The following is a 23,193-nucleotide window of genomic DNA, read 5'->3' on the forward strand; positions in this document are numbered from 1 at the left end:
CAAACATAAAGATATGAAATTTAATTTTTTGTCAAGAATCAACAACAAGTGGGACACAATCGTGAAGTGGAACAACATTTATTGGATAATTTAAACTTTTTTAACAAATAAAAAACTGAAAAGTGGGGCGTGCAATATTATTCGGCCCCTTTACTTTCAGTGCAGCAAACTCACTCCAGAAGTTCAGTGAGGATCTCTGAATGATCCAATGTTGTCCTAAATGACCGATGATGATAAATAGAATCCACCTCTGTGTAGTCAAGTCTCCGTATAAATGCACCTGCTCTGTGATAGTCTCAGGGTTCTGTTTAAAGTGCAGAGAGCATTATGAAAACCAAGGAACACACCAGGCAGGTCCGAGATACCGTTGTGGAGAAGTTTAAAGCCGGATTTGGATACAAAAAGATTTCCCAAGCTTTAAACATCTCAAGGAGCACTGTGCAAGCCATCATATTGAAATGGAAGGAGCATCAGACCACTGCAAATCTACCAAGACCCGGCCGTCCTTCCAAACTTTCTTCTCAAACAAGGAGAAAACTGATCAGAGATGCAGCCAAGAGGCCCATGATCACTCTGGATGAACTGCAGAGATCTACAGCTGAGGTGGGAGAGTCTGTCCATAGGACAACAATCAGTCGTACACTGCACAAATCTGGCCTTTATGGAAGAGTGGCAAGAAGAAAGCCATTTCTCAAAGATATCCATAAAAAGTCTCATTTAAAGTTTGCCACAAGCCACCTGGGAGACACACCAAACATGTGGAAGAAGGTGCTCTGGTCAGATGAAACCAAAATTGAACTTTTTGGCCACAATGCAAAATGATATGTTTGGCGTAAAAGCAACACAGCTCATCACCCTGAACACACCATCCCCACTGTCAAACATGGTGGTGGCAGCATCATGGTTTGGGCCTGCTTTTCTTCAGCAGGGACAGGGAAGATGGTTAAAGTTGACGGGAAGATGGATGCAGCCAAATACAGGAACATTCTGGAAGAAAACCTGTTGGTATCTGCACAAGACCTGAGACTGGGACAGAGATTTATCTTCCAACAGGACAATGATCCAAAACATAAAGCCAAATCTACAATGGAATGGTTCAAAAATAAACGTATCCAGGTGTTAGAATGGCCAAGTCAAAGTCCAGACCTGAATCCAATCGAGAATCTGTGGAAAGAGCTGAAGACTGCTGTTCACAAACACTCTCCATCCAACCTCACTGAGCTCGAGCTGTTTTGCAAGGAAGAATGGGCAAGAATGTCAGTCTCTCGATGTGCAAAACTGATAGAAACATACCCCAAGCGACTTGCAGCTGTAATTGGAGCAAAAGGTGGCGCTACAAAGTATTAACGCAAGGGGGCCGAATAATATTGCACGCCCCACTTTTCAGTTTTTTATTTGTTAAAAAAGTTTAAATTATCCAATAAATTTTGTTCCACTTCACGATTGTGTCCCACTTGTTGTTGATTCTTGACAAAAAATTAAAATTTTATATCTTTATGTTTGAAGCCTGAAATGTGGCAAAAGGTTGCAAGGTTCAAGGGGGCCGAATACTTTTGCAAGGCACTGTATATTAGTATACATACAAATACATACATGCATACATACATACATACATACATACATACATACATACATACATACATACATACATACATACATACATACTGAAGGAATGTGACCTTTAGCCAGATTGCCGGAATCACGCCAGCTAAACCGCCGGACCCGCGGTAGCGCAGATCCAACGACCCGGGCCGGCGTGTGCCGACAACCCGGCCAAAAGGCCAAACTCCGCGCGTTCACCTTAGTCTTAACCCCTGTACTGACTCCATCTTGAAAGCAGGAAAAAGGCTTCGAAAGACAAGTTGACAATTTATTCAGGTCGACAGCGATCAAATGGCAAGGCAAAACACCAACTGTCCCAGGCGAGAAGACAGACTGGTTCCAGGGTCGCCATATCACAAGTCAATAAAAGATTCCTGAGAAAAATGACACGATTAGTTAAACATTCCGTCTTTTTAAAGGCTCTCGCGGGGCGGGCCGTGGGCGGGAAGAGGACTGTGTTTGGGTCTTCTTCTGTTTCAGATTTGGGCGGTCAAGTTTGTGTGTCATCGTTGCTGGGTTATAGTTAATGAGGCAACTGAGGTGGGAGGTTCGGCGCATCTCACGAGCTATCAAACTTAGACTTCTTTTTGTTATCGGGTGTTGTGGTAGTACAGGACATCTCGCCATTTGTTTTGGACTGTCCTGAAGAGCTGATTGCGGGATTTGGTGTTGCAGACGTGGTCTTGTAGATGTCTTGCCTATCACCTGGTAGTCAGCGTCAATCTTGCTCAGTCAGCTGCATGACGCATGCATTGGGCTTCCGTGGTCAGAAGGCGTCATGTATCTCTTATGCTGCATGATGCATGTATTGGGCTTCCGTGATCAGAAGGCGTCATGTATCTCTTATGCCCTATGTCAAGTATATTCTGCTTGTTTTCCTTAAACTATGATATAAATGCTAATTATTTTATATTGGGTACATTAGAGTAATACAAGCAGTCAAGCAGTAAATACGAGAAGAGATACTGTTCCTTCAATACATACATACATACAAACATACATAGAGATCTGAATCGATGTTCAAAGAAAGAACCAGAAAACTCATTGACTGCTCAGTTTTATTTAAAACTGGGCAGAATGGAAAAAACAAGCATCAAAATTGTACCGTAAACAGATGCTTAACAAGCTCAAAAACTCCAAAACTTAGCTTAATAGCAGATTGCAAACAATCAGGTGCATACTGCCACCTACTGTACAAAAATATGGTGGTTTTTAGTGGTCAATAGCTTGTTCACTTGCTTAAATTTGCTTATACTTGTGTTGCTGCCTCCAGTGCTCCGCTACGGTATAGTTGCACGGGGCTTATTGATTGCATCGAAGCATGAAAACGAATCAAGTCACAATGAGAAAAAAAGAAAACAAACAAAAGTAACATGTAATGCAGGCGACAATTTGAAAAGTAGTGGAGTAAAAAGTACAGATATCTGCCATAAAATGTAGTGAAGTAAAAGTAAAAAGTACCATGTCATTTTTGTACTCAAGGAAAGTACAGATACACAAAAATATACTTACCTACAATCACAAAGTACTTTTACTTCGTTACATTCCACCACTGTATGCTGCCCAGCAAGATATTTCACCATGTTGGAAGTGTTCCCACCCCACACCTCAGTTGTGTCCTTTAACAAGTGTAGCATATGGCCTTTATTTTGACTCATGCATAACCAGCATTATGTCCCACAATAAAATACATTGGGTAAAAGGTTAAAATGTTCGAATAAAAATAAATTAACATAACCCTTTTCATCTAACATTGCTGTGCTTCAGTATGGTAAAATAAAAAATGGTTCTACAAAATTCAATTTGACTGTATTATGAACTTTACACAGATATTTTAAATAGGTAAAAGTTTTAAAGGAAAAACGTTACAAAACAATGTGCCTTGAAGTTAAATGAAACTAACCAGGACTCAACAAATGCGCAACAAAAAAAGTTTGTTTAAACAATAGGTTAATTAATTCTAGCGCGTACCACGAGAGGAACCCCACGAAAAACACATCAAATTCACACTATTTATAGTGACATTTAACAACTGACAAAGATGACTGCCTCCTGGCAAGAGGATTACTTTACTTTACGTATGTACAGTATATACCCAGCAATCGCATGAATATATGATGTAATGGCAACCAAAAATAAGCACGCGGCCACCACACCATCATATCTAACACCTCATTATCCAGTTAAAGCTGATACTCCACCCAAAGATGAAATAGGCATAATAATTATGACCTGCTTTTAGATTAGACATTTCCACGGTTCATCCAGTGGATAGCCATCTGTGCATGTAAGTGCTACTTAAACAAGTAGAAACAAGTAATTGTTTTTTTTTTTCTTTTCCTCCCAGGGTCTCTTTAAGTCACCAAAGTATAATTTGCTTTCAATTTGTTGGAATTACAAATACAAACCCCAAGTAGTAAACGTGCATTTTTCCCAAGTGACTGATACAACCCCTAGCAAAAATTATCGAATCACCAGTCTCAGTGGATGTCCACTAAGAGGTTTTAATGTGTAGGAAAAGAAATCAAACCATAGACAGGATCCAAAACTCGTGTGATCAAATGGCAACTTTATGGCTTTATCATGTTTTTCCCCCACACTAATTAAATAATTGAATTTTGTGAAAGGTATTCAAAAACAATTATAAAGAAATTAAAATTGTGCAATAAAACTATATTTTGCAGCAATTTGCTTGGCCATACTGACACCGATGCCGTATTAAAAGGGATATGATTGAAAACAGCAGCCAAGACTCGTTGACTTTATCGCGAGAAGTCGGAATATGAAATTGGAAGTGGTTCAGACATTAAAAATAAGGGTCTGTTTACATGGTGACACTCCAAGAATATGATTTCATGTTTGCATTTAAATGATTCCGTCTTGGTTCCGCCTCCATTCGAATGATACTGCATGAATGCTATTTTTTAGACCGCAAGGCTGAGTTACATCACCATTGTAAATCGGAAGGGGGTCAACATAGAAGTGCACGCGCATACAACTCATGCTAGTACTGCTTGTTTTCTGCCGGTAATTTTCCTCTAAAAGAACCTGCAGTGTAAACACTGCTGCTACGGAGCTTGTAGAAATGACTCTGGACATTACGACCGTCCACATATGAAGGATTTTTTTTTTCATACATTTCCTGAAGCCAAAAACTGAGGGAAAAAAAAACGTGAACAATGGATCAACTTGTGCGGATGTCCTAAAGACCAGTTTAACGCCAGCAAAGTGAAGCCATTCATCTTCATTAGGGCAGCAGCTATCGAATATTTTAGTAATCGAGTAATCGACTGAAAATTCTATCGATTAATCGAGTTATTGGATAAAACATTTTTTTTAGGTAAAGAGCAATTATACATATAGATGAGAAAACAAGACATTTCATGTAATATTGAACCATTTTCAGTCAATCAATGTCTTTATTTTTAATGTACATTGTTGAAAACAGCCAACAATTGCATATCAAATGTGACCAAAAAAAGACTAGTTCACTGCTTTCACTCCAAAAACTTTTAGATCTTATAAAAAATATTCTTACCTAAAAATGTCATGACGCCTGATAACACACATGACTTAAAAGTTAGGTGTTTTTCCTATGTGTTTCAATTGAATTTCCACTTGTGTCAAGCTATAAGTTCTAGTTAAGTTTTAAGTTACTCAAAACTGTAAGTCTTTATAGGATTTTGAGTTTTTGCAGTGTTCAAAATAAATGCAGTGCTGTATTGGAGTACATTAGGCACCAGTGCTACTTGGTGTTTTATCCAGCAATGACTACTGAGCTAAAATTGACAGTTAGCATTATTAAGTTTTTATTTTACACCCTAATCACTCTACAGCGCTGTTTTCACAGATTAAATAAAGCTTGTATGTAAGAGTTAGCCACGCATCGACAGTGGTCACAATCAATAGAAATCAATAGTTTGTATTGCAGCAATTTTCCTACACAACACATATTAACAATTGTTTGTTTGTTTTTCTTTGTTTTATTTTACAAACTAAAGGACTACAGGTTTTGGCTCTGTGAAGTCCAATCTGTTGAATTCCGTGAAGTACACTATTAGGTGACAGTGGGACTTTTAAGGCAAAGTTTTTTGTTTAGTCTTGTGCAGGTCGGACCGAACGGTTCGTTATAATACCGAGAACCATTGTATCCTTAGTAAATATTACAAAATATAATATTTTTCACGTGTAAAAAAATCATTATGTGTATCGAATCGTGGATACGAATCAAGTTGTGAATTTTTGTATCGTAACTGCACAGTTAAAGTTGAAATTTTCATCAAATACTTGTATTGTAAAAACAGTATATTCAAATATACATTAAATAAATAAAATAAGCTGTTATACTTACCATTACTGCTGAGAGGATGGAGAATTACGGTTTTCAATGGTTTATTTGCAAACGAAAGCAAGGAACACGACTACTGTGACACCTACAAAACAACTCAAGTCAGACATGTGGTGCGTTTAAGGACAGCCCAGAGAACTCAACACTGTACTTAACACATCAACATTGCCACCAGAAGCATACATGCAGCCTGATTTGTTACATCACTGTCCTTATTTTTACATTACTTAAGTTGTTTGGTTTTGCGGACTTTGACTGGTGGCAAAATACTCAGATAGCAAAATATAACTGGAGCGGACATGAGCCAGATTTACTGCAAATTCCAGCCCAGCTTCGTAAAATGGATCCGCCCCAGGGTCTTTTTTTTAAGAATGGCCCAAACTGAGTAAGGAGTCACTTGCCAGATCAGCAACAGTTTTAGGCCAGAACTGGTCCAAAGTAACAGACACTACCTTAATGTATGGCCCGGATATGGCACAGATGTGTGCAGCTAACATGGCAGGATGTGTCTGAGAACTTTTCTACATGTCCGTCCATGATCAAACGTAAGTAAATATTCCTTTATTTAAAGAAAGTTTGTAATGTTTACTTTGTAATCACTGTATTCGCAGCCATTTTTAACACAAAGCAATTTCTGATGGGGTGCAAAATTTGTCAAAACACCGGGCACACAAAGACGGCAACAAGCCGAGTATAGCGCTCAAGCCGGCGGGCAAGACAAGAGGACCGAGGGGGGTGTGTGACAAGCCGCCGCTCGTCGGCCGAGTGGCATTCTCCGTGGACAAGGAGCATTGTCAGCCGCAAAATGCAAGCCATCTCCGTATTAAAATGTGTGCCATGATCTCAGTATTTGACATAATATTAGACACGATGTTTACTCACTTCCTCGTAAATCCAATGGTCCCACAGTTGTCGGACTTGTTTTGGCCAATCTCTGGTTGGGGGTTTTTGAAACCCAAAAAGGCTCACACGCCTCTCCCTGGTGCAGCAACCAAACCCTGCAGCACATTTGGCTAGCGTGATGCGAAAAAATTAACAAATTAATCTGCAAAATCAGCTGAATCCGCAGTCCATCTGCATGCTATAAAGCAATGCTGTATTGTGAGATGCTGACCCGGGTGACATCACAGTCGCATTTCTCATCAAAACAGGAAGTTATTCATTTTCGCGGGATTCAAAAAATGGAATAAATAAAACGATCGCTTACACGCACATCCATGCAGTCCATTTCATTCAGGAGTATAAAATACCGCGTGAAATATGAAATAAACATGTTTTTTTTTCTGTCACAGGAACTTTAAGTAAGCTTCTGCCGATGATCAGCGGCACCTGGTCCCGGGCATACCCAGCTGTGCAATCAAAGCGGAAATACACAAACACAAGGAGGAGGGGCTCAGTTTCAATAACAGTAAACAAACATTGAAACATTTACAGCAACAAAGAGTAAATACTTTCTCCCTCCATATGTTGTCATGCAACAAATTTTGAATTAATTAACTTGCAGACATGGCAGATCACTTGAATACACCGGCTATTATATTAACCCTTGATTAAATAACTTGTTTAGCAGTGACTTCAAAACTCAATTATGACTGAATAAATCACTTACCATAAAAACATACGTACGCTGGGATGATGTGTCCTGAATCCTATGTATTCTGCTGTTTAAGACTGTTTCTGACTTGCACCTCCCAAAAAATCCTGACTACGGGTCATGTCAATGAACGTCGAAGGGCTGATTTGTCCACTCAGAACGTTTCTGGTTCAGCACAACAACACCGCTGTTTTCAAACATTCACAAACGTTTTCTGTGAATCACCTACGCTTCAACATTTGTATTAACAACATTTGTTTGTTCAATATTGATTGGCTGCAGCTGCAAATACACACATTCCATCTTCGTTGCCATTGCTGTCAATGACAGGAGTCACAGCGGATGCCCGCCTTCAGGGTCTGTGCTGTTGTGATGTCACACGCTGAACGTTAAATTTCAGGTTTTTAGCGCGTCCGGTGTGCATGGTCCACCCCAGACCGGTGTCTAACCTATCATTTGGACAGTCAGACTGATGTTACGGGCGACATCTGGCGCACTGACGTTCAGTGAGTGTGATTGCTATATGGATCTGGGTCAATGTCATCATAAGCCGAGGTCTCCGTCTATACTGTTTTCACTGGTTCCGTCTGATGCGTAGTTCTGTGTTAAAGGTTTCCACCGATAGTACAGTAATTGCTGCAATCTCAGATGCTATCATATCAGATTATTCCACATTGAGGAGCACTGTGATCAAATTTAACAGGTAGAAGGTGCATGGTACTTTGCATTTACAAATATAAAAGCCAATGGCTTTGACTGCTATGCCACATTGCTCCTGTAATGAATTATTTTGTTGTTTGGCTTTTAACACCCAGAGGTTGTCCTTAAGTAGTACAGTATGGCACTTCAAAAGAAACACTGACCCATTTAGAAGCTGGTGAAGTTCTGCATTATCTTAGATATGTGTTCTAAACAGCCACTAATTTAACAACTGTCAGGATTTCAGTAAGCCGACTGGTCATTGAAAAGTGTTGCAGTTTTTTTTTTTTTTTTGCTTTAGGGAAAGTCTTAAACAGAAATGACAATTCCTAGTATATTTATAGTTTTCTGTTGTCATCAAGTAGTTGAATGAATTGACTGGAATTAATGACTTTTTTCAAGAAAAAAAAATCTAAAATCTGTTCGTTACATGTTTTTAAGACTGTGAAGATCCTGATTTTGTTGTTGTTTGAATTTGCAATTCATACGGTACAGCTTTCAAATATTGTCTCACAAGCACTTTCTAATCCTCATTAGCATACAAGTGAAACACAGCACTGGATGAGGAAGAGCACTGCAAAACAAGTAGATGAGAAGAGTGAAACATGATAAACTACAGCACTGCAGTAATAAAAAGCTTCAATTTACTCTATTGACCTGGTATTAATCTCTTATGACTGAAATTGTTCAATGCTAAAATGATAAATAATGTTAATAAATAATAAACCGTAATGCTTGCAGCATTTAATTGAAAACTGCAATGTGAGGCGAGGTATGGTGTTCTGTGTTGAGACACTGATCATAAACCCTACAGGCAGTGGAAACCAATTTTGAAGGCTGGCAAAGGCTGACTTTTTTTTTTTTTTTTGTATATAATTTAGTGTTGGCAGATGGGAGGTTCTCTCTAGCCTCAGTGGGATGCTTGCCAAACCTTATTCCTCATAAAAGACCTAAAACAGGATGCTTGGTTTGGACGACAGAGACAGTATTTTCTATCTTTCTGCTATCACAGTATAAGGTTATTTCTTTTTGTTGTCCTTCTCATGTTTTACTCCTAAACAAACAGCACATCCTATTGGGATCTCAGACAAGGTTCAGAGGTGTGGACAATTGCTAGGATACGAGGTGCAATTCTGACACGTGGAATGTGATGTGACATGCATAGACCTGGCGAGATGAAGAACGAACAGAAATAGGGCTTAGTGATGACCTTAGAATAGAATAGAATAGAATAGAATAGAATAGAAAGCCTTTATTGTCATTGTACAGTACAGAGTACAACGACATTTAAAGGTTCGCCATAATGAGAACCACATCAAACAGAAGCGAAAATACAATATAGCTTATATAATAACACAGGTTGCAGTCGACACAGATTTTGGATGTGTGACTAGCAGGAAGTGGTTATATAGTGGTAATATAACAGTGTGTCTATGACAGTTTACAGTACTCAGACTAGAAAGCAGATAGGTGACTTGATAGGATAGTGCAAATGACAGTTTGTGCATAGATACTGATGTATCAGTGAAAAAAATGCTATACAGGGTTCCCACGGGTCCTTAACAAGTCTTAAATTGCCTTAAATTTCACGGAAAAGTACAGTAGTTATTAAATTCTCAGAAGATGCATTTAATGCCAGGGTTGCTACCAAAATCTTCCATTAGAATAGTCTTAGCTCACTGGCTGCCATAGACAGCACTAGACATCCAAATCATTTTGACTGGATTGGACGTTTAGTGCCATCAATGGCACTGAAGCAAGTGCATTCACTGCCAGTCTTTTGTGGGCTTTTACAGGTCACATTCTGTTCATTTTAGGGCATTTAACGGTCACTTCATGTCCATTTTGAGTCACTTCTTATTCATTTGTGACATTCTTTAGTGCCTTCCTTTTCAGTAACCCAAAATCATCAGGAAGTGTCCTGTAAATCCCCCAAAATCAACAGGAAATGACCCATAAATGCCTCAACAGGAAATGACGTCAAATGCCCCAAAACTAACAGCTATAGACGTTCAATTCTCGCTTCCACCTTCCTACTTCAAATGGGTTGGACCTCTACTAGGAATAAATTCATTCCAGTTCACAGCAGAAGGATGAACAAAGCTTGTTTTTGTTTTTATTGGTTGTTTTGTTGAATGAATGATTAATGTAGAATGACAGGCCAAAATGAAGAGGTTATGAGATAGGCAAGGTCATGCAGAGGGAATGAGAGGGTCCTGGAGTTTCCACTGAATTGTTGGTAAAAATGGGCAAACCCAGCAAACATCTGTAACTCTTTATGAGAGCAGGGCATAGTCCATTCCGCCACATCCACGACTTACCCCACTACACCAGCACAAATTCCACCAAATGAACTGAAGAATTGTGGAACTCACACTTTTCTGCCTTCACAAAGAACTGGTGTTCGTGCTTCTGTCATCAGTGTCAGAACCAGTACTGTTCCAATTCAAAAGTTTAATCTGGCCAAGTCCGGTCAAATACCCCAGATATGTTCTCACCTGCCCATTTCACCAAAGACCAAGACTTGTAGACCTCAGGGAGGTTTGTATTCCAGAATCCAGAACTGCAAATAATGTTCGCAAGTTCAAACTTGGCGTTCTTTGTATTGGGAAGTGGTCACTGTGCTTCGCAAGTTTCTACTTGTTACTGAGAACTGGCCAAGGATCAATAATTACAAAGAGTGTGTGGAGTTTGCATGTTCTGCCCGTGCGTGTGGGTTTATTCCAGGTACGCCGAACACATCAAATTGTCAGCGTGAATGGTTATTTGTCCTGTGATTGGCTTGCAACCAGTTCAGGGCGTGCCCTGCCTACTGCCCATAGTCTGCCGGGATAGGTTCCAGCAACCCTCATATGGATTAAGTGGTAGAGATGAAGCATAAATGAATATACAGACATTTCTTAAGTGTTCATTTAAACAATTCAATGGATGAAGTTACACTTGTATAGCACCTTTAAGGCCCTCAAAGCACTTTACACAATAGCTTCATCTACCGATGGGTGACGCAGCACCAGGAGCAATGCGGGGTCCAGTATTTTTCTTACTTACTTAGACGAGTTTATCAGGGCGGCGAATCAAACCCGCAACCTCTGGGTTGGGGAACAACTCCTCTTCCACTGAGCCACGCCACCCCTTGAGCAAAGATAGAATTATTACATAAAAGCTATATAGTATACCATCTCTTGCAATTAACATAAACGTTATACAGTCATCAGACAAAATTTCACTTGTACGAGATTCATCTACAGGAACTGCAGTGTAATCCCAACCTTTGTAAAGAAAATCATGATGGGTTTACTAACACTGTCAGATGTATGTTTCATAAATCATCGACTGTTCACTTTGCATGGGTGTAAACAAGAGCACTTTTAATTTAAATTTCACATTTCATCTTGCAAAATTATTTAAATGCAATAATTTGAGTTGGGTGTGTTGTCAACCACTGTAGTCATTGTAGCAGCTGTTGTGTGTTCAGATTAAGTCTAAATGGTTAACGTTGTTTAACCCCTGACACTTTCCCTATGTGGATCAGGTGGAAACACAGACAGCGTATTCGATGTTGAGAAGGCCATGGGTACCATCATCATCGCCAGGCCTTTGGATGCTGAACAACGCTCCTTCTACAACCTAACAGTGCAGGCTACAGATGGCATCAATATTGCATACACACAGGTAAGTCACATGACTAGATTGTGACTTGGTAGATGACACTTTGGTGGACTATAGGAAAAGTTGAAGGGAATTTTAGAGCTAAAAAGTCCCGCCCATCATGAGAGCCTTGCTTTAGTGATATGAATGATATATTGATCTATTTAACAAAGGTCTTTTAAAGTAATTTTCTTTTCTTTTTTTTTTTTTTAATGGGAAAGTAAGAGCTGAAACAGTTTAGTGCTGAATTACTGAGTTATAGAAATGAACTATATTTGTTGATTTTTTTTGGGGGGGGGGGCAGGGTATTGACTGACATCAGTTAAACACAACGGTCATTTAGTTTAATTGAATTCATGTATTTATTCATATTGGCTGTAAAATCCAAGTTGTTATTTTTCATCATAAATCGCTCCTAATATTTTTGTACAAAAAATTATTCTAACTCCAACTTTTTCTTGTCCACAATCCGAAAGCTACGCAATGGTCGTTACAAGAGATCCAATCCACTTGAATCACAGCTTTTATCTAATAATTGGCAAACAGAAAAATGCTAATTTGCAAGGTTACATATTTTTTCTTTTTCAAAATAATGATGTTCAGAATTTTGGCATTAAAGTGCCGATTGTGTTCTGAAACCAATACATTTTGCTGACACACCAAGGGTGTAGGTTTGCATATGGACGGTAGGGACATAAAACTAACAACTTCTCAGGATTGTCAAATTGTCAACACCAACTTTTAAGCAACCTAATTTGCATTATGTAATGAGTTCAGTTATATAAGTAACTTAGATTGTCTTCCCATATGTTGTAAGAATAGAATAGACCCTACCATTATTAAGTGAATCATTTTTATTACGTTCAGACTTACATTTATCCATTTTCATTTCTGAATGTGCTGGTCGATTTTTTTCTCCCTCAAACGTAAGTTTGATTGGCTAATTACTTGACACCCCTCCCCCCCCGCCCTCCCACCACACAGCCGGAGACACTGACAAAGCCCCAATAGATTAATGTCAACAACAAGCCGCCTCTTCCGCCCCCATCGAATAGGAGAGATATTAGAATTTTTTTTCGGCAAGCAGCAGCCACTGTAAGTAATGTAAAAAGATGTCAATAATGTGGAGGTTGGGGAAACACCACAAATTTTGCTACTGAGAGTCCAACCTGAATCAGAGTTAGCATAACATTAAACTATGTGAACTTGCTAACTTGGGAAACTACTGCGGTCAGGCCAGCCTCCACACGCAACAGCGAAGTCAAGCTAGCCGTCCCTCATTTGGATCATTGTTTGGATTATGTGCATTATGGTAATGCAACGGGGGGGCTTCAGAGTGCAAGTCCCTTTGTTAAAAAACAACAATACAAAATGGGGGGCTATCCAAGAATGAGTCCAGTTCAGGAGGACACTGACATGAACATCAACTGACATGTAAAAAATCTGTGAAATGAAATCACACATCAGAATAGAGTATCAGAGAGTATTTTGTTTCGAGTCTTGTAGTAGTCTAATATGCCTCAGATCTAGTAGATCGGTCCTTGGATAGCTCAGATTTTTTTTTTTTTACTTATTTTTCCCAAATCACTTTTTATTATACAATACTTTAGTTTGAGTCTAGGGGTGCTTCAGTGTCCCCCATAAGTGGACCCATTCTTGGATAGCTCCCTGTTTTTTTTATTTGTTAACAACAGACTTGCACTTCAAAATGTTTTTGTAGTGTAGTGTGTATAGTGTAGTAGTTGGTGAAAACAAAGGTTTGTATCCAATGTTGTATCACCGAAACCACTTCACATGTTAGTATGAGTCAATACAGATTTATTTTTGCATTGATCATTTAGCCTATCAATGAATTAGGTTCATATTCATGAGAAATGTAGCCCTGAGCCCCGTCCCCAGCAAAAGTGTACATCCAGGTTATGCCGTTGCAGTGGTATGAAAAAGTATCTGAACTTTTTGGAATTTCTCACATTTCTGCATAAAATCACCATCAAATGTGATCTGATCTTTGTCAAAATCACACAGATGAAAATACAGTGTCTGCTTTAACTAAAACCACCCAAGCATTTATGCGTTTTCATCTTTTAATGAGGATAACATCCAAACAATGACAGAAGGGTGGAAATAAGTCATTGAACCCTCTGCCTAAGGAGACTTAAAGAACAACTAAACCAATTTTTACCAAACATGTAAAGTCAGGTGTGTGCCCAATTACTGATGAGTGGTTTGAAGCTACCCTGGCCACTACAAAACACATACCTGGTAAGAAATTTCTTTAGGAGAAACATTGTCTGATGTGCATCATGGCTTGTTGATTTGTATAAAGCTGGGAAAGGATACAAAACCATCTCTAAAAGTCTGGATGTTCATCAATCGACAGTCACAGAAGTTGTCTACAAATGGAGAGAGTGTGGCACTGTTTCTTCTCTCCCAAGGAGTGGCCATCCACCAAAGATGATGCCAAGAGTTAGAATACTCAGGGTGGTAAAAAAGAACCAGAGAAAGGCACTTGGACACTCCACAGAAGTTTTGGCAAAATATTTCGTGGACTGATGAAACCAAAGTTGAATTGTTTGGGAGTAACACACAACGTCATGTGTGGAAGAAAAATGGACAGCTCACCAACATCAACACCTCATCCCCACCGTAACGCATGGTGGAGGGAGCATCATGATTTGGAGCTGTTTTGCTGCCTTGGGGTCTGAACAACTTGCAATCATTAATGGAAGAATGAATTCAAAGGTTTTTCAGAATGTTTTGCAGGAAAACCTGAAGCTGTCTGTCAGACAGTTGAAGCTTAAAGAGGATGGATGCTGCAACAAGACAATGATCCATAACACAGAAATAAATCAACTTCAGAATAACAAAATACACCTTCTGGAGTGGCCAAGTCAAAGTCCAGACTTGAACCCAATTGAGATGCTGTGGCATGACCTAAAGACAGCTATCCATGCCAGACATCCCAGGAATCTGACTAACTACAGCAGTTTTGTAGAGAAGACTGGGCCAACATTAGTCCTAATTGATGTGCCAGACCGATCTGCAGCTACAGGAAGTGTGTGGTTGAAGTTATTTCTGCCAATATTAAATGTGATGGTTTACTTACTTATTTTCCCCCTTCTGTCATTGTTTGCATACTATCCTCATTAAAATATAAAAACCAGGGGTGCACTTATTTTTTTTGCCCAGGTTCTCAGAGGAGGACCTGGAGATGTGACTTGGTCCTCATTGAGCTTGAGAGCCGACCCGCCTGATGCGATAAAATTATGAAAAGCTTTACTTAGAGCCAATTAACTTTAATTATATTAACAATTAATGCTTGATTAACATCAACTGGCACAACAAAATTGCCATTACTTTGAAGTGAAATGTAAAGAAATATACATAATTTAAAATATTCAAAAATAAATTCAAAATAAAGGCCATTATGCGGTTCCCACATTAACTCCAAGCCTTTGTAAAAGTGGGATGTCCTCTTCATAAGACCTCATTGAATGTGCATGTTTAGCTTTGTAAAATGCGAGCAAATCACGTTCGTCAGTGCATGGCGCTGTTCTTCATTACCTTTATTCCGCCACTTGTCCATAGGGCGAGTGGGGTCCTGTCTGACATCGATAGTTTGCTTAATTGTCACATGCTCTCTGTTTTTTTCGTGCTTTTCTAAGTTTGGATGGCTGAAATTCTTTGACCCTACATAAAATGCACTGCTCTTATCAGCGACATTGGGATTCTCACTGCACATTTTGTACCGCATTTCAGTGCGAGCATCATTTGCTTCTAGCCATGGTACCTCCTGCAGCCACTTTTCAGCAAAAGTCCTTTTTTTCGGTTGCTCCGGTGACGTCTCTGTTGTCTGTCTGTCTTTTGACGGGGGTGGGGGAACACGGAAATAATTACTCAGTGGGGCCTGCCTCTTCGACATTTTGAGAAGTTATTTTCTCGTGTCCGCCGCAGATACAGTGGTCAGCCATCGGTACGCAAAAGCGTATGGAAGCCGTTGAGGGCCAGAGCGTTTGTCTACGTCCAGTACGCATGCGCGCATGCGGACCACTTATGTGCACCCCTGATAAAAACCTATAAATGTTTGAGTGGTTTTAGTTAAATCAGACACTGTTTTTTCATCCGTGTGATTTTTGCAAAGATCAGATCACATTTGATGGTGATTTTATGCAGAAATGGGAAAATTCCAAAAGGTTCAGATACTTTTTCATACCACTGCATATCGTCCCAACCAATGTTGAGACCAAACCTACGCTCTTGTGACACACACAAAACAAAAGTAGTCGGAATTTTTGTCCAACCATTGGCTATTAGAAGAATGATACTTAGCAAGGTAATGCAGATTTTTTCCCCCCAATACATTGAGATTTACATCCTCAAGACGGTTTAAAACTGTACAAACCCAATATTCACATCTGCTGGTAACTTGAAAAAATATAAGCTTAGATGTTGCCATGACCTGTGAGTTTCAAGTTTTGAGTTACACGAACGCAGGGAGAAAACAGCTCGCAGGCAGAGAGAGAAAAGCAAAGAGCGAGAGCAGCAGGGTTCCATACACCAAGTGCATGATATTGCCCCTAAAATTTGAGCTGTTGCCAGTATACATCTCATCCATTCCCATATGTGTGCCCAGTAAATTTCACTATTCATTCAAACGTGTTGCTGATAAGTGATAAATGTCCACTCTGCTTTGAGCAGATTTGTTATAGTGTGGATGAGCCAAAGGACTCAATGGAAAGCAGGGAAACAGGGCAGATAGGCGGCACAAACTAAAAAGCATTTATTAAACATAATATTTTTTCTCCTTTACAAAGTAATATAAGCAAAATAAAGTTGAAAATCAAAAGCACAAAGAAACTTAATAATAGTGATGTACCCTCAAACGCGGGTTTTCGAACCATGACCTAGAACAGAGTAGGTATTTTTTCCTGGAGAACTTGCTTCAAATCACTTGACCAATGATGTATGAGCCACTTCACTGATTTATTCAGGATAAGTGAAGTGGTTTCCTCCAATTGGTGGGGCTCTGACAGGTACCTGATTGGTTTAAAATGGATGAAACTGCGTGATGTGATGATGCCTATTTGGTCAATCAATACCTTTGGGATTGATTGAAATAGCGTTTGTGTTGCCTTTGACGATTTGCTTATATCGCTCTGCAATGGAAACAACCAGGAAGGGATTTTGAAATGTTGCCAACAAACAAATTAATTTGTTACAAATATAATTTGTAAATACAGTAACAAAGAATATACCGCACATACAACATCATAGATGAGTAGATCTAGTCCTGAAGAATAACAAAAGTGCTCAAAATACTGCAATGTTCAAATTGAATTTTTTTTTTCAAATTTCCAATTTGTGCACTTTTAAACAGTTCAACATCCACTCTTGTAGCGTCAACCTTTTATGTCCCAGTGATGTGGCGCTGCATTCAAGTTCAACTCAAAAGGGATGACAAATTAGGATCCATCTTGACACGAGGCAGCAGAGGTTACGGTGGTATTAAAAAGTATCTGAACCTATTGGTACTTCTCACATTTCTGTAAAAAATCACCATGAAATGTGATCTGAGCGTTGTCAAAATCACACAGATGAAAAAACTGTCTGTTCTAACTAAAACCACCCAAATATTCATAGGTTTTCATATTTTAATGAGAATAGTATGAAAACAATGACAGAAGGGGGGCATTAGTAAGTGAACTATGACATTTAATATTTTGTGGCCCCCCTTTGGCAGCAAAAATTTCAACCAGACGTTTCCTTTAGCTGCAGGTCGATCAGGACTAATCTTGGCCCCATTATTCTCTACAAACCTGTTGTAGTTCAGTCAGATTTCTGGCACGAATCGCTGTCTTTAGGTCATGCCAAAGCATCTCAATGGGGTTCAAGTCTGGACTTTGACTTGGTAACTCCAGAAAGTGTATTTTGTTCTTCTGAAACCATTGTGAAGTTGATCTATTTCTGTGTTTTGGATTATTGTCTTGTTGCAGCATCCATCCTCTTTTAAGCTTCAGCTGTCTGACAGATGGCCTCAGGTTATCCTGCAAAACATCCTGATAAATTTTTGAATTCATTCTTCCATTAATGGTTGCAAGTTGTCCAGACCCTGAGGTAGCGAAACGGCCCCAAATCATGATGCTCCCTCCACCATGCTTCACGGTGGGGATGAGGTGTTGATGTTGGTGAGCTGTTCCATTTTTCCTCCACACATGATGTTGTGTGTTACTCCCAAACAATTTAGCTTTGGTTTCATCAGTCCACAAAATATTTTGCCAAAATTTTCCATGAAGTGTCCAAGTGCCTTTTTGCGAACACTAAATGAGCAACAATATTTTTTTTAGACAAAAATGGCTTCCTCAGTGGAGTCCTCCAATGAACACTATTCTTTGCCATTGTTTTACATATAGTTGATGTGTGCACAGAGGTATTGGACTGTGCCAGTGATTTCTGTAAGTATTTAGCAGACACTCCAGGGTTCTTTGTTACCGCTCTGAGTATTCTGCGCTGAGCTATTGGCGTCATCTTTGGTGGACGGCCGCTCTTTGGGAGTGAAGCAACAGAACCAAACTCTCTCCATTTGTAGACAACTTCTCTGACTGTCGATTGATGAACATCCAGACTTTTAGAGATGGTTTTGTATCCTTTCCCAGCCTTATACAAATCAACAGTCCTTGATCGCAGGTCTTCAGATAACTCTTTTGACCGAGCCATGATGGACACCAGACAATCCTTCTCATCAAGAGAATTCTCACCTGGTGTGTGTGTCATAGTGGGCACGGCAGCTTTAAACCACTCATCAATGATTGGGCACACACCTGACTTAAAATGGTTGGTAAAAATTGGTTTCAGTTGCACTTTAAATATCCTTAGGCAGATGGTTCACTTACCTTTTTCCCCCTACTGTCATTGTTTGCATGCTTTCCTCATTAAAATATGAAAACCTAGAAATGTTTGGGTTGTTTTAATTAAAGACGAGTTGATTTTATGCAAAAATGTGAGAAATTCCAATAGGCTCAGATACTTTTTCATACCACTGTATTTCAATTCTGGACTGTCTGACATAAATCTGGACATATGGCCACCATAAGGAGAATGACAATTAAGTTTTCACTGAGGAATTCCCTCATGTTGAGTGTGAATACATCCTAGAATATAACTACTTTTTTTCTCTCTGTTTACCTTTTGGTTTAATTAAATCTGAATGATCCAATGTAGCTCAAAAGAGAATTGAGTATTTTTGTTTTTTTTTTACTGTCACTTCAAACTACTCCCACAATAAACACAGTACTTTTCACATTGTCACGTTAGACAGTTACATAACTTACAGGGAAAAAAAAAAAAAACTGTTGTACCCTGTACAGTGAATTACCTCTTTCATCTTCTTAAACACAGGGATGGCTTTGAAGGACCTAATTCACTCCTCATTTGCACACAAGCACACACCTGTAAGATGGAATCTAGTCCATCATATAGACGCTCAGCAAAGCATCATGCTGCCAGGGAGAGCCTTAGCAGTTGAGCTACAGAAGGCTGACTGCCGCAGCAAGGTTTATATTTAGACTAACTGCCTGGCGGCTCTCCAGTCTGTTTCCTTCCACATCTTCTTGTTTTTTTTTTTTGCAAATCTAGGGATCCAATTTCTAAATGTGCAAAGTACATGTTGATGCTTTGCTTGCTTTTCTAGTCATACCGCTACTCCTGCTACAGTTTCACTTAGGTTAATATATTTTGAATGAGCTCAGTAAAAACGGGAATTGAGATAAGTGGTCACTTTTTTCATCTTCACTAGCTTGCGTTTAAAGTGCATGTGACGCGAAAAAGCATGTTTATTTCATAATACACGCGGTATCTTATGCTCCTGAATGATATGGACCGCTTGGATGTGTGTGGAAGCAATCGCTATATTTATTTAGTGTTTTGAATCCCGCGCCATGAAAATGAGTGACTTCCAGCTTAGGTCTTGCATTGAGCAGGAGGGCGCTGTGACTTGTACGGGAGAAGGAGTCCTCTTCACTATACAGCCGTACTGTTGTGTATGAGGACTAAGGATTCAGCTGATTTTGCGGATGAATACGTTTATTTTTCGCATCACGCCAGCCAAACGGCTGCAGAAAAATCTTGCTGTATGAGAGAGAGGCGTGTGCCCCTTTTTGGAGTTTCAAAAGGTTCCCATTCACCGTGGATATTGGCCAAAACAAGCCCTCCTACTGTGGGACCATTGGACTTACGAGGAAGTGAGTAAACATCTTGTTTTGTATTATGTCAAATACGAATACAGCGATTACAAAGTAAACACTACAAACTTTCTTTAAATAAAGGACTACTTACGTTTGATCATTGATAGGCATGTAAAAAGCTCTCCTCATGCACATTAGCTGCACGTTAGCTGCACAACAACTGCAGCCGCCCTCCTCTGGGGAATGAGCTGTAAATTGCTCTCCGCCGGGCGGTTTTATTTATTGTCATTGTTGCAAAAAGCACAACGAAACTTTGTTTGGAGCATCCATACAACTAAGTTGGTATGGTAGTATCATTTTTCTATAAAATTATAATAAGTACACCTCTGCATAGCAATGTGTCCTTGTTAACATTAAAGAAAAGAGTAGCATACAACCCCTAGCAAAAAGTATAGAATCACCTCTCTCGGACGAGCACTCACTCAGACATTTTAAAATGTAGAACAAACTCAGATAAAAAGTTTGAAAAAATAATGAATTAGCTCAAAAGTGCAACGCCTTGGCATTCAGAAACACTAAAATAAATGAACAAAAAACATTGTGGTGGTCAGTCAATGTTACTTTTATAGAGCAAGTGCAGGGAAATAAATATATAATCACTCCATTGTGAACAAAAATATATGGAATCACTCCATTTTGAGTAGAAAATAAAGACACACCCAGTCAATTTCCTTTCCTTAATTGGGCCCCTGCCTCAGATTAGATCTGCTCGTTAGTCAGCAGTTCAAAACAGTGCAGTAATCACCCCTTGGAGGGCTGCTGGACCAAGTGGATTCACAAGAATCATGGCTCCAACAAGAGAGATGTCTCTTGAGACCAAGGAGAGGATTATCAAACTTCTTGAAGAAGGTACCGCTACACGTGTGGTTGCCAAAGATGTGGGCTGTTCACAGTCAGCTGTATCAAAAATCTGGACCAATTAAAAACAGTATGGCAAGGTTGTTAAAGTTAAGCATACTGGGTAGACCGGGGAAGATATCCAAATGTCATGACAAACAACTAAAGGCCATATGTCTTGAAAACAGAAGATGTACAACAAGACAAATGAAGAAGAAATGGGAGGAAGCTGGAGTCAAGGTATGCAACAGAACTGTGCGAAACCGCCTAAAGAAAATGGGATTTTAATACAGGAATGCTAAAAGGAAACCATCATTGACACTTAAACAGAAAAGAACAAGACTGCAATGGGCTAAGGAGAGGCAATCATGGACTGTGAATGACTGGATAAAGGTTATTTTCAGTGATGAGTCAAGAATCTGCATTGGAAGAGGTGATGATGCTGGAACTTTTGTTTGGTGCCGTTCCAGTGAGAATTACAATGATGACTGCCTGAAGAAAATATCAAAATTTCTTCAGTCCTTGATGATATGGGGCTGCATTTCAGGCAAAGGCACTGGGGAGATGGCTGTGGTTAAATGTCAATAAATGCACAAGTTTACATTGAAATTTTAGACAGCTTTCTTATTCCTTCAATTGAAAATATGTTTGGGGATAATGAAATAATTTCCCAAGATGACAATGCATCATGCCACAAAGCTAAAACTCTTAAAGCATTCCTTGGAGAAAGACTCATCCAATCAATGTCATGGCCTGCAAATAGCCCAGATCTCAACCCTATTGAAAACCTATGGTGAAAATAGAAAAAAATGGTCCACAGCAAGGCTCCGACCTGCAAGGACGATCTGGCAACTGCAATCACAGAGCGTTGGCACCAAATTGATGAAGAATATTCATCAAGTCCATGCCTCAGAGACAGCAAGCTGTCTTAAAAGCCAGAGGTGGTGCGACTGAATACTAGAGATGTGTTTTGATTGAAATTTCTTTGTTTCTCATGATTCCATATATTTTTCCTCCGAATGGATTGAGTCTATATTTATGTCCCTGCACTTGCTCTATAAAAGTAACATTTTCTGGCTACCACAATGTTTTTTATTCATTTATTTTAGTGTTTCTGAATGCTAAAACGTTGCCCTTTTTAACTAATTAATTATTTTTTCAAGCTTTTTATCTGAGTTTGTTCTACATGATAAAATGTCTGAGTGAGTGCTCGTCTGAGACTGATGATTCCATACTTTTTGCTAGGGGTTGTAGATCAACTTTCAATAAACTTTATAAACATTGTTTTTGTTTGTAAATGAAAAGACTTAAATCACATTATTTGCTTGAATTAACAAAAAAGTCACGTCCTAACTATAAACATTCACTGAATGTACATTGTTTGACCATTTGATACAGAAAAATAAAATCTAATAAAATCAATACATAACAATACATAGACTTCACTATCAGTTGACGGAAAACGTAGTGCAGGGCTGCTCCGTCGGAGACTTATTTTCAAAAACTTAAAATTCAAATATTTTCAAAACCCAAGCCGGAAGCGACCTAAAACCAAAACTGGCACCTCCCCGGATAGCAAAATATAACTGGAGTGGACATGGGCCAGATGTACTGCCTGCTTTTGGGGCATGTATGAGTCTCCATGAGCAGCGGCATCGAGAAATTCAAAGTCGTTCCCGAATAAAATCCCGATTAATGATTTTTTGTATAAGTATAACAAAATTTATAATGGCTATAAAATTCTCAGATTTTTACGCTAGATGCAATAAAATCCTCAAATGCAAAGATAACCACCTATTTTTCAGGATCAATAGCAATATTTAACATATCATGTACGTTTTTGCCTGAAATAGCGACTTAAATTTTTTTGTATTTTAGTGCAGTTTTGACAGAAGTTTTCAACATCTAATAAATCACTCAATTTTCAAATCAGATACTTGAGGAAAAAATGAAGAATGGTTTTTAATTTTACTCAACAAAAAAAAGTTGCATTTTTCTAGATACAACATTTAGGTTAAATTCCGATACCACTATTGCCTCAGCGCATGTTGTCAGCTATCTAACCCTCGTTGTTTTGAGATTGAAATGTTACATAAAATAAAACTCGTGAAAACCGAATTTGTTTTTGTATGGGCGCAGAAATGTCTAAATTACTAGTTTTTTGGCCCCCCAAAAAACGGGCAGGTGGCTGAAAATTACCTGGTTATTTGAAAGTAAGGTTACAC

The 23,193-nt window shown here is 39.1% G+C and overlaps 1 protein-coding gene across 5 annotated transcripts in view; it reads left to right on the forward strand.

Annotated features, from left to right (window-relative positions):
• The window catches only part of fat3a (FAT atypical cadherin 3a), a 434,014-nt gene that overhangs the window by 278,347 nt on the left and 132,474 nt on the right, over positions 1–23,193 (forward strand). For all 5 annotated transcript variants that reach the window (XM_057838805.1, XM_057838806.1, XM_057838808.1 and 2 more), the window contains one exon: positions 11,776–11,915. In XM_057838805.1, coding sequence (XP_057694788.1) covers positions 11,776–11,915 — 140 coding nt within the window. The remainder of the gene's footprint in view (positions 1–11,775; positions 11,916–23,193) is intronic.

Source organism: Corythoichthys intestinalis, chromosome 6 (assembly GCF_030265065.1).
Source record: "Corythoichthys intestinalis isolate RoL2023-P3 chromosome 6, ASM3026506v1, whole genome shotgun sequence".
NCBI lineage: Eukaryota > Metazoa > Chordata > Actinopteri > Syngnathiformes > Syngnathidae > Corythoichthys > Corythoichthys intestinalis.